The sequence below is a fragment of the Lactuca sativa genome, chromosome 5 (genome assembly GCF_002870075.4).
Source record: "Lactuca sativa cultivar Salinas chromosome 5, Lsat_Salinas_v11, whole genome shotgun sequence".
In the NCBI taxonomy this organism is placed as follows: Eukaryota; Viridiplantae; Streptophyta; class Magnoliopsida; order Asterales; family Asteraceae; genus Lactuca; species Lactuca sativa.
In genome coordinates this window covers 170,530,669-170,543,883 of record NC_056627.2, presented here as the reverse complement: position 1 = coordinate 170,543,883, position 13,215 = coordinate 170,530,669, and the positions used below count along the sequence as shown (strand labels likewise).

The following is a 13,215-nucleotide window of genomic DNA, read 5'->3' as shown; positions in this document are numbered from 1 at the left end:
TTATGAACGACGGCTTGACAGTCGATGCAAACTTGCAAAGGGAATACGACGCTGAAGCTGAAGTCCTGAACCGTCATCATAATTCTCAGCTTCTCTCTATCGCACGTAATGGAATTAAAAAAGTACATAACATATTATAATGATTTGTATTGTTATTATAGATGTACTTATTAATTGTATGGAGTATTTTCCTACCTAATTCTTTATTAAACCAAACAACATGTAAAAAAAATATCAATAAGTGTCATTTAAGAAATTTTCGGGTATACCCGATAATTACCCGACCCGACCTCAAACCCGAATACCCGAAACCCGAAAACCCGAATTACAATATAGGTCAGGTATCGGGTATTATTTTCTTAAGAAAATACCCGTTCTACCCGAAACCCGAAAATTTTACCCATTCGACACCCCTAGATGTAATGATCCCTTAAAGTCAAATTTTACCAACGAAACACATAATAGCTTTTTAAATCCATCAAATCCTTTGACACATTCAAAATCCTACAAAATGAATCCAACAATCCAAACCCCCGCTTAAAGTAATTTAACTGAGTTCTTCCCACCACTGGAGAAAATACAATCTATCACAATCTCTGGCAAATATCATCAATTTTCTTTTCAAAAACATGTGATCCACAACGACTTCATCTATTACCACTTCAACGAATTCAACACCAAATCTTTTAATTATGAATATTATATTTACAAAGCTACAAACACCAAATGCATCAATCGGAGTAAAAGACAAATCATGCAAACTCATTTTAAAAACATAGATGGACATTGAAAAAACAGAATCCCCTTATGAACAAATATTTAAGTTGATAATCTAAACTACATTACATGAACAATCAACTATCAACTTGAAGCATTATAAAGTAAAGAATAGTAATAAGAAATACCTGTAAAACAACATAAATTTTCATTGTATAATCTTCAAACAAGGAACTATTCTAAACATCCAATAATTTTGATCGACTAATATACCGAAGAACACAATCTGAATTCACTCATCCAAACAAGACAGTTATATTTCTCTTCAACAAGTTATAAAAGCTATTAGCATCAAAATTATCATAATTTGACATCTTTCCATCCGTTATCTTAACACTCTTAAAAAATGGAAAGCTAAAATAGAAATGGCATAATTTGACATCATATATTATAAAGTATTACCATATTACTTATGTAAACTCAAGTATATACCATTACAAAAAATGTCTAATACGAACATTCAATTTAACATCAGGAAACAGAATTAAGAACTGAAAGTTTCATATATGCAACCAGATGACCACAAGAAAAAAAAAAGTCAACAATGAAAGAAAGATACCTAGTTTTCATAATTGACTACCTAAAACACGCATGCAAGGTGCACAATAAACGGGTCATGAGTAGTATAAGAAGCAAGAGTCCGATCATCTTCTAGCTGCTTCCCAGAAGATGATGTAAGTCTGAACTGATCAGATGGAATATTTTCCATCTCTGAAATCTTTAATTTCACATATTCAATGGTGTCCGAGCTCTCCACCTCCAGTGTTAATGTCTTCCCTGTCAATGTCTTAATAGAAAGTGTCATGCCACGCAACCTCACAATCAGATCCAATGTAGATCCGTGTTGAATGTTATGATCGCTTAAACTCAAATCATCTTCCAAATTCTTTCCAGCAATAACCAAACGCTGGTGAATCAATGGAATCCCCTCTATGTCCTGAATTTTTCCCTTCACATCATCAATAGTCTCGGACCCTTCCACCATCAGCTTGATGGGTTTCCCTGTAAAAGTCTTGACAAAAATCCGCATCTCACCTCCTCCCAACCACAGAACCAGATCCAATGAAGATCCATTTTCGATGTCATAATCGCTTAAAGTTAAATCATCTTCCAGGTTCTCTCCATCAATCATCAAACGCTGTTGATGCCTTGGAATCCCCTCTTTGTCCTGAATCATTTCCTTCACATTACCAATAGTCTCCGAGCTGCAAACCACCAGTGTGATGGTCTTCCCTGCTGATGTCTTGATGAAAATCTGAATACCACCGCCTCGCAACCTCAAAGCCATGTGTAATGTGGAGTTGTCATGGACGTTACAATCAGCCAAAGTTGTACAGTCTTCGGGTTGAAGGGGTTGCTTTTCAACAACGATCAGACGCTGTTGAAGCAGGGGAATCCCCTCTATGATCCGAATCTTTTCCTTCAGGTTGCCAATGGTTTCTGAGCTCTCTGCCATAAGAGAAATGGTCTTCCCTGTCAAAGTCTTCACAAAAATTTCCATATTTCCTCCCAATCTCATACTCAGGTGCAATGTAGATTCTTTTTGGATGTTATAGTGCGCCAATGGTTTAGAACCTTCGAGGTTCTTCTCAGCAATGAACAAAACCTGATGATTGGATGGAATCCGTTCTGTATCCTGAATATTGGCCTTGACTTCGCCAATGGTAACGGAGCTTTCAACTTCCAAAGTAATGGTCTTGCCCATTGGCGTTCTAACAAAGATCTGCATCCCTCCACGAAGATGAGTACGAGATGAAGCGTAGATTCCTTCTGAATATTGTAATTAGAAATAGTAGGGCCTCGGAAGCCTATGCTGATCGGGAGGGTTTTTACGAATATCTGCAAGGGTTTTGATCGATGTGTTTTGGGTTTGAGTCGAATGGAATGAAAAATAAGGAGATAAAAACTGTTATTGTAGGTGGGAGATGCGGTTACTCCAAATTTTGCATATCATATTTTTATTAGGGTTTAAATGTTAAGAGGTAACAACAAGGGGTGATCGAGGTTCGGTTTGAAACCGTGAAACCGGCCAAACCGGTCATCGGTTTGGTTTTACGGTTTGAATTGCGGTTTTGAAATTTTCAAACCGTATAAAAACCGGACCGGACCATAGAGTTATATATATATATATATATATATATATATATATATATATATATATATATATATATATATATATATATATATATATATATATAAAATTGTATTTTGTTGTATTACATACTAATTTTAATTTATAAATATTACATAGTAAAATTAAAACCCACAATATCTTACTACTCTAGAGTCCAACCCAATCCCAATTTCTAACCGGTACATAAAACCCAATTGAAAAAAAATATCCAATTTAGGGTAGTAAGTCAGATCCTAATTTCTAACTAGTATATGAAACACCAATTGGAAAAAAAAAGGTATCCAATCTAGGCAAGTAAGTCACTAACGTCGAGATGCTTGATCTAATAGAACAATGTTTAGTGTTTTCATTTATTGTTTTTTATTTACTATTTTGGTAGTTTTGACAACTTTAATATTTCAACTTTTTGTTACAATATTTGACATAATTTATACTATTTTGACAGCTTTAATATTAAAGTTTTTTAATAATATTTGATAGATTATTTTGTTGTTGTAATAATATTGCAGTTTTTTTTCAACAATTTAATGGACTCGATTAAAATGGGCCTAAAAAGCCCAAACCGTGAAACCAATCCGGAACCAAACCGTTAGTAGCGGTTTGGTTTTGTTCGGTTTTAATTTTTAAACGGTTCGGCTTTGGTTTTCACTTGATAAAAACCGTAACTAACGGTTTGGCTTCGGTTTGAGCTAAAAACCGAAAAAACCAGACCGTGAACACCCCTAGTAACAACTATCTATATAGTTTTAAAATTAAGAGGTAACAACTATCTAAATAGTTTTAAAATATTATTAAGGGATAATGATTTAAAATAGTAATATATTTTTTGATTTTTACATATTTGGTCTCTGAGTTTTTTACGTTAACATTTACCCCATCAACTTGTTAAACTGTACACATTTAGTCCTTATGACCGGTTACTCAAGATTAATCGGGAAAAATGACTTAGGGGTTGTTTGATGTAGGGTCTAACTGAGTCCAAAGGGGCCTGGGTCCAAAAAAAAAAAAACGAATTGGCATGTTTGATAAGGATTAAAAAATAAAGGACTCGTCCAAGTTTTTTATTAGTTTCGGTCCTTTCTTTGCAATTGACGGACTGGGAACAAAAACGATGTCTTCCCATTTTGCCCTGTTATTTTTCTACACGCCTCCACTAAAGAAATAGAGAAATCGAAGACAGATGTGAAGTCTTTCACTTCCATTTCAATTTCTTCCCCCGACGAAGCAACCTGAGCAGCCTACTTCAGACGACAAGGTATCGGTTTCTTCCCATCTTGTTCCTGAGTTTATTGGTATCGATTTTTTCTTATATGAGACAACCCGAAAATTTTTTGCTTTGAAAACTCAGTCATTCAACTCAACTGAGTGTCAGACTCATTAGTAATGAGTTCTAGACTTGTTAAAGGTCATTCTAAGAAGTTTTAGCCCAGTACACTTAAGGAATAAGTGTTGGGAAGTACCTGCTAAAGTCATTGAGCAACATCAAAGTCTAAGCACCACCAAAAAGGAGTTCACGGCTAAGGCACAAGAGTTTACGACCGTAAACTCAAGGTGGGCCGTAAACTCCTCCATAAAGACTCATATCCTTCAACTTTCATTCATTAGTTTACTTTCACCTCAAGAACTTCCAATTCTCTCTCAAGTATCATCGAGTTCTTCATCTTAGATCATAAAAAATGTAAGTGTTCTTCTTTTGGTTTGTTGTTAATCCTTCTTAATCTAGTATCATCTCATGATTTCACCCATGGAAATCATCTTATTAACTAGATCTTCAAATCTTCAACTTCCACCAAGAACACAAAGAACACACACTAGTGTTCGTGGCCAAAATCAACCCTTTCGAGCTTCAATATCGTGAGTACTCCTTTCCTTGACTTGTTATCTAATTGAAACACCTGATTAGAGCCTTGAAACCATCAAGAATGCAAGACAAAAGGAGTTTACGGCCAAGCAATCTCCCTCGGCCGTAAACCCTCTATAAGTGTGCCATTTTGGCCGCAAACCCTTCCTAAGTCCAAGCCTTTGACCTTGAACCCTTAATGGATGTTGTAGGACCTTAAAACACACACTTTGGCATGATTGACCATGAGTTTACGACCGTAAACTCCCTTGGCTGTAAACTCATGGCCGTAAACTCCATTGGTGGTCGTGAACTCTCCCTTGATCAATCACATGTGATTCAACACTAAATTTCAAGTGTTTCCTAGCATGTTAGTTGCTTTAAACACTATTTTCACGCCAATATATATGCCATTATATGTCATTTAGGTCTCCTTAAGTCTCGGGACTTCATTCGTGGGACTTCTCATCCTTACACGCGTATTTGTTTGAATCACCCACATTAGGTGAGTTCATACCCCGTAATGAATCTTTTAACTGTTTTAAATGCTTTTAAGGGGGGGGGGGGGGATACAAGTTGAACACAATGATAATTGTGTAAATGTTTATTGTAAACATCTTTCAAAAGATTACTTATGTCTTTTATAACTAATCAAATCATTTCAAAAATTCTTTTAAAGTTATGTTACTTTTAGTTTAACAAAACTCCATTTTGAAGTACAAGCATAACTAAGTATTAAAACGAGTCTTTTCAATAACAGTTCAAGTGAAACATTAGTAAATCATAAGGGGTATAGTTTAGAGTTTCAGTTCATACTAGATACAGTACACTATAACAGGAAGAACATGCTATGATGAGAAACAAAGAGAACACACTACACTATACATGATAACAAAACGAACATACTAAGTTGCTATAGCATGGAACAACTACAAGATCTAATTATACCAATAAATCACTAACTCATTGTTCTAAACAAAAGTTGATAGTTAAATTGGGTATACATGATCACATAACTTTAATGTGGATTACACGACCTAGCAACTGGTTTGCGGAAGTCGCGTTTGGTTCCCAGAATCTCTTGACAGGGAGAACGTATAGTATGGGTACTAGCCTTCACATTATGAACTTTATAAAACATACATGTTTTAAGGTAATCAGTACGTCAGGATGTCAATTTAAAAGACAACTGAGTACTTTCATTTTCCCATTAGTTTCATAAAGTGACAGTTCCACTTGAAAGTTAATGCAAGTTATTTTCGAGTCAAGATAGTTATAAACTAGGGAAAACTTACATTTTACAAACGACCATCAGAACAGTCGAGTCTATTACATTCAGTAGAAAGGGACCATAATGCTAACCTTATGATTCCTTAATGTATACATCAAGGGATATATATTAATAGGATCCGACAGGTAATAGGATGTGTGCTTTCCGCTTCATTTCTTGTTCCTTGTTTGGTTGTGGTATTAGAGCGGATTCACCCAACCTATTATCCATTCGATCTTAGCGATATATATGTTTCGTATACATTAAGTCATCATAAGGGGTACCAGGTATAGGTCAAGTCATAGGACACTAATATAATGCACAATTTTCTAGTACAAAGCATACTTTTCAAATCATAACTTTTGGCATACAAAACTAGAAACTTACCAGTAAAGGGTTTAATCCATTTTATTAAACCAGTATAAACTTAAAGGACCTTAGGTGGTGAATCCTATAATACCTTAGTTTATACATCAAGGTTATATATAATTAATATCCGATAGGTAGTTGGATGTGTGATTTCCGCCTCATTCCCTATTCCTTGTTTGGTCGTGGGCTTAAGGCAGATCCACACAATTAACTATCTGTTCGATCTTAGATTATATATATCTAGTATAAACTAAGTGATTATAGAATGAACCATTGTGGTTACCATTTTTATTATAAGAAATAAGGGTTTTCTTAAAGAATCTATTCATCAAATATAAAGGAACTTTTACAATTAACTCCGTGAGTACCAAGGGAATACATCAGGGTTATATACAATAAGGATCTAACAACCAATGGGCTGTGTGCCTTCCGCCTCATTTCCTGTTCCTTGTTTGGTTGTGGGCTTAGGGCAGATACACACAACCGATTGTTTGTTTACTCTAGGTTTTATATAACTTGTATCCATTTAGCACTCATAGAGAGGATTGTAGAGTCATTTTTACTTATCTTTTACCAAAGTAGGAAATATAGGATTTTCTGGAGGAACAAGCGAACTTTTCTAAACAAAACTTACAACATACTACAACTTACTACAACTTTCTACAACATACTTACATCACTAAAATTTTATGAACTCAACAACTTAATTGATGATCAACTCTTTCAAAATAACTTGTATTCTCAGGAAACTAGTAGACATGTACTCACGTTGGGAATTCAGAAGATGGAGCAGTACAGTTCCAAGTCTTGTTTTGTTATTTACTTATGTATTCTATGTTTTGTGAACATACACATTGTAAACACTTTCTTTCTAATGAAATAGTTGTTCATTACTTTGATTACTATGATGCATGTCTTGTGATACTAAACATGACGTCCTCCACCCCTGAACATTTCCTCCGTTCCGGTTTTGTGGTGTGACAGATTGGTATCAGATCATTGTTTATAGTGATTTAAGTATATCAACCGATAAAAGATATACAACTATAAATACAATGGGGCTTAAGTGCTCTGGATAATAATATATTTTAAGGATATAACAATAAGTTATAAAAATATACCTACTTGCTTATACATGTATACATACTAAGAATAAGTATCACAAGAAGAAGTTAAAGGTTGAACACTGTGGTCAAACCTGGACAGTTATGTAATCATAGCTAGGATCAATATTGCCTGATCAACTATATTCATTCGATATGTGACCGACATGTGTTTGGGAGTAATGTGGTGTTGCAACGGTCTTAAAACTTACCTGACACCAGCCAAGAGAATTCTAGATCAAGTACATAGAGTTAGAATACTATAGGGGTATTCTATGATACTATAACACGATGACAAGTTTGAAACATACTATGTACATTACATTAGAATACTATATGAGTATTTTAGGCACTATATAAATAACTTACGTGATAACTTAAAAGACCCTTACGAATAGGTCTATAATCTTGCAATGTATACTCCCAAGGTTTTATATAATTGAGATTTTATAGACTTAGAATTTATGATCTATGCTTCACTACCTGTTACTTGTTTGGTTGTGGTTTTGGAGTAGGATCACTTATTCGAAGGTCTATTTTATTGAATTATATACAACTTGTATACATTGTACAATTATAGAAGGACTCTATAAGGATCACCCCATAATGTTTCATTTATATCTCATAGATTCTTTAGTCACATCCATTCTCGCACGACAAACCTAGATAGATGTAACCACTTCCTCATAGCAGTCAACATAAGAGTCAAGGAGGAACAAGAGTAAGTTCAAGAGAAGTTTTCAAGGAGGGATCAGTCGAAGTAACCACAATGTCTTATGCGTCACACTAATAAATAATAATCTTGGTTAACTTAATGAGTTAGTGGAAACACTGCTCACATTATGTGTTAGGATTATTTTCTTACATGCAGCTGGTAACAGTTATTCAGGTAACAGATATTCATTCGAGGATAGCCATTCCAAATTCATAAAGTTTATTAGGTATAGACTCTTTTATGAATCGTTTCTAGAACCCTGTGGAAGTCAGGACCAAATACACTCAGAACTAGGATAACCTTGTCTTTCAGCTTTCGGCTTTTATCCATTGCTATAGACTTATTCCTGTATCATATTTGTATTCTTTTAGCAAAGATGCCTCTTTGCAGATCAAATAGACGCACTACTCCGATAACTCCAACTCAAACACTACTACGTCCGCCACAATTCGACTCTGCTGCTCTCCAAGCATCGATATCCTCCGCAGTGGCAACTGCTCTAGCTCACTTCGGTGAAAGTGGTACTTTTGGATCTGGTAGCGGTACCCACTTAAACAACCCTGGAACTACTCACGGACACCCAAGGGAGTGTTTGTATAAGGACTTTATGAACTGCAAACCCAATTCCTTTAATGGAAATGGTGGAGTCATCGCTCTGATGCGATGGTTCAAGAAAACAGATTCGATCTTCGCAATCTGTTCGTGCCCAGAAGGGAGCAAAGTGAAGTTTGCTACCTGCACCTTCTCTGACAGAGCCCTGACATGGTGGAACAACCATGTTAAGTCACTGACCCTATTAGTGGCTAACTTAATACGTTGGGAGAACCTAAAAGAGTTGATGCTGGAAGAATACTGCCCGTTGGGCGAAGTTCAAAAGCTGGAACAAGAATTATGGGAGCTCATGATGGTCGGCTCATCCATAGTGGCCTACACTGACAGGTTTAGCGACCTGGCAGCACTATGCCGCGGGATGGTTACCCCGGAGAGCAAGAAGATAGAAATATACATCTGTGGTCTAACTGCCCTGATCCAAGGAGATGTACTGTCTTCTAACCTAGCCACATTCGATAGTGCCAAATGCCTGGCCTATCGACTCATTGACCATGGAGTCCGCCATGGCATAGAAGTCCCAGTTCCTGAGCCATCAAAGGGAGAGGACTATAAACGGAAGTCGGGGAACAAGAGGAAGAAGAAGCTGACAACAAAGGAAACCCCGCAAGAGCAACAAACGAGTACTATGTACACCGCCACAACACCTACTACTCCAGCACCTGCCAGTCGATATGCGGGAACCCTCCCGAAGCGTGGGAAGTGTAACTATCACCACACTGGAGTATGTTGGGAAATGCAGTGTCTGAACTGCCACAGAAAGGGACACACAGTCCGTTTCTGCAGGGCATCGGCTCAACCGATCTCCCAAGTCCCCGGAGTTGAAGAAAACCAAGCCTGCTATGGCTGTGGTGAGACTGGTCACTACCAGAGGGACTGCCCGATAACAAAGAACTCAGGAACTGATGGACGCATTCTGATGATCACCGTAGGAGAATCAACCCCGGAGTCGTCAACGAGCATCGGTACGTTTTCGAAATTGTAATTACTTTTAAAATTAATTTATATTTATATATAAGATTAAAACTTGGGGAAAAAGTAACTATAATAACTCACATATTGAAAATAGGTCACAATATTCAAGAGAACTAAGAGATCCGTTCAAAGAAGCTATGATGGCTTAGCATATACATCAGGGTTGTGCACAACTAAGATGTTGCAGACTTAGAGTGAGTGATTCTGCCTTAATTCATGTTCCTTGTTTGGTATTTAAGGCAGAGTTACTCAGTCAAATGTCTTATTCATCTTAATTATTCATAACTTGTATATGACAGGCGATCGTAGTGGTACCAAAGAGGATCGTAATTTAAAGTAGCGACACTAGTTATCTAAGCACTTTCATTGTATGTACACGCTCATCGCGGTACGATACGTAGAAGTGTTAACATCAAGGGGAAAACAGAAAGCACTAGAACATTTACAAAGAGTACATTGTCGAACACACTAGGAGTACATGGTCGAACACACTAGCGATACATCATCGTATAACAAGCGTTTCTTTCAAATCGGCCAAAACTTTGTTCAATAAAGAGTCCGTTACTATCGTTTGTCATGAGTTGGTGTGGTCCTCACCATACTAAGTTCATATGTTTCTATCGCCTTAACCGTCAGTTCACAAAACCTTCGTCATTCGTACCTACAGTCCGACCTAAACCTCAGTTTTGTCTTTCGTATTCTAAACCCCGAAGTACTCGTGCGAAGAGTACTTTGACCTCCACAGCCTTGTCGTCGTATGTCAACAGACCTTTTTGAAATACCACTCTTCCAGCAGGCTAAGTTCAAGCACAGAGGCTAAGGACGAATACAATCCACCTATCACTATCCAGTATATGCGCTAGGGTAGTAGATGATTATGATTACGCAGATCTAGTATGTGTGTTTCCACCCTATCTCCTGTTCCTTATTTGGTTGTGGACCTGGGGCAGAGTCGCACATCCGACCGTCTTACTAATCCTAACTATATACGGCTTGTATCCATGAGGTAATGATAGATGGACCGAGTATGAGTCCTATCAGGCATAGTAAGGCAGAGTTGCCAGGTCTACGAGTGGGTATTCTGCAAATCAGAGGAGTGCGACCATAGTAGTTCTGCTAAGAAAGCTAATTTCGGGACAAAATTCCATCTAACGGGGGGATGATGTGATAACTCGAATTTTTTTTGCTTTGAAAGTTCAGTCATTCAACTCAACCGAGTGTCAGATTCATTAGTAATGAGTTCTAGCCTTGTTAAAGGTCATTCTAAGAAGTTTTAGCCCAGTACACTTAAGGAATAAGTGTTGGGAAGTACGTGCTAAAGTCATTAAGCAACATCAAAGTCTAACCACCACCAAAAAGGAGTTCACGGCCAAGGTACAAGAGTTTACGACCATAAACTCAAGGCTGGCCGTAAACTCCTCCATAAAGACTCATATCCTTCAACTTTCATTCATTAGTTCACTTTCAGCTCAAGAACTTCCAATTCTCTCTCAAGTATCATCGAGTTCTTCATCTTAGATCATCAAAAATGTAAGTGTTCTTCCTTTGGTTTGTTGTTAATCCTTCTTAATCTAGTATCATCTCATGATTTCACCCATGGAAATCATCTTATTGACTAGATCTTCAAATCTTCAACTTCCACCAAGAACACCAAGAACACATACTAATGTTTTTCGCCAAAATCAACCCTTTCAAGCTTCAATATCGTGACTACTACTTTCCTTGACTTGTTATCTAGTTGAAACACTTGATTAGAGCCTTGAAACAATCAAGAATGCAAGAACAAAAGGAGTTTACGGCCATGCAATCTCCCTCGGCCGTAAACCCTCTATAAGTGTGCCATTTTGGCCGCAAACCCTTCCTAAGTCCAAGCCTTTGACCTTGAACCCTTAATGGATGTTGTAGGACCTTAAAACACACACTTTGGCATTATTGACCATGAGTTTATGGCCATAAACTCCCTTGGCCGTAAACTCATGGCCGTAAACTCCATTGGTTGCCGTGAACTCTCCCTTGATCAATCACATGTGATTCAACACTAAATTTCAAGTGTTTCCTTGCCCTAAAGGTGTTTCCTAGCATGTTAGTTGCTTTAAACACTACTTTCATGCCAATATATGCGATTATATGTCATTTAGGACTCGTTAAGTCTCGGGACTTCATTCGTGGAACTTCTCATCCTTACACGCGTATTCGTTTGAATCACCACATCAGGTGAGTTCATACCCCGTAATGAATCTTTTAACTGTTTTAAATGCTTTTAAGGGGGGGGGGATACAAGTTGAACACAATAATAATTGTGTAAATGTTTGTTATTGATCATAAATACGTTCTGATATGGATTATTTGAAAGAGAGTTCTTCTCGAAGTTAGTAGGGCGGGACTGGAATAACGCAGAAGAGCTACTAAGGAAAGTTAATCAGTTTCTTAGGTAAGAAGACAAGAGCGCGGAAAAAATACACATGGAGAAAAAGGTGTATCCCCCGAAATGTAAGGAAAGAACATTAACGCTGGCTCGAATGCTCAGCCAGGACAACCCTGACTAGACAAGAAGGTATTCTCCTATGGTGCGGCTAGATAGGGGAAGGTATCACAATAGGGTAACCCCTATATACATGAAATATATCATGTAATACCATAGAAAAAGATGAAAAAATATAACAACGGGAATGCTTAGAGAAGATACATCCGAGACCCCGATTAGTGCTATGATTTCCATAAAAAGCTAGGGCATGCAACTGCCAATTATGAAGGTTTGAAAAAGGAAAAGGAGAGAGGTAAAAGGGACCCGACCATGAAAGTCCTACAAGATCGAAAGGAAAAAGTGGTATACGAAACCGAGGTGACGAGACTACGGTTCAAAGATAACAAGCTACCAGCAAAGAAGAGAAAGTGGGTTGGTCTAGATTTTCCCCCGAATGATCCCATTGACCTTAGGAATCAAGGAATCGAACCACTGATCATCAATGGTTCAGTCGGTAAGACTCTCATACATATAATATAGGTAGATAATGGAAGCTCAGTCAATATTATATACTCGCATTACCTAGAACTATTAAAAGTTTTATTGAGTTGGCCACCTCAATCGTAGTAGGGTTCACTGGATAGGCTGTTTGGCATGAAGGGAAAATCTCCTTACCATTCACATTAGTGGACTATCAGAAGGACCTACAAAAAACGATATTGGCAGACTTCATCTTTAAAAAGGCATCTTTGCCATACAACATGCTCCTGGTAAGAACAGAGTTATATCAGGTAGAGGTTGTTCGTTCGACGGTGCATGGTTTATTGAAGTTCCCTTCAGAGCATGGAATCATTACTTTGAGAAACATACTGATGAGGCACGATGAATAGAGCAACGCTGCAGACCCCCCCACACAGAAGGAAAAGGAGGCCTATACATCAGTGGAAGAAGAAGAGGTG

General features: G+C 37.4%; 1 protein-coding gene across 1 annotated transcript; it reads right to left on the bottom strand.

Moving 5' to 3' along the window:
• Nucleotides 1-1,173: 1,173 nt before the first annotated feature.
• Nucleotides 1,174-2,674, bottom strand: LOC111885466 (polyubiquitin-like). The gene has a single exon (XM_023881723.3). The coding sequence runs from the start codon at nt 2,504-2,506 to the stop codon at nt 1,358-1,360; it is 1,149 nt and encodes a 382-aa protein (XP_023737491.1). The 5' UTR covers nt 2,507-2,674; the 3' UTR covers nt 1,174-1,357.
• Between the last annotated feature and the right edge of the window lie 10,541 nt (nt 2,675-13,215).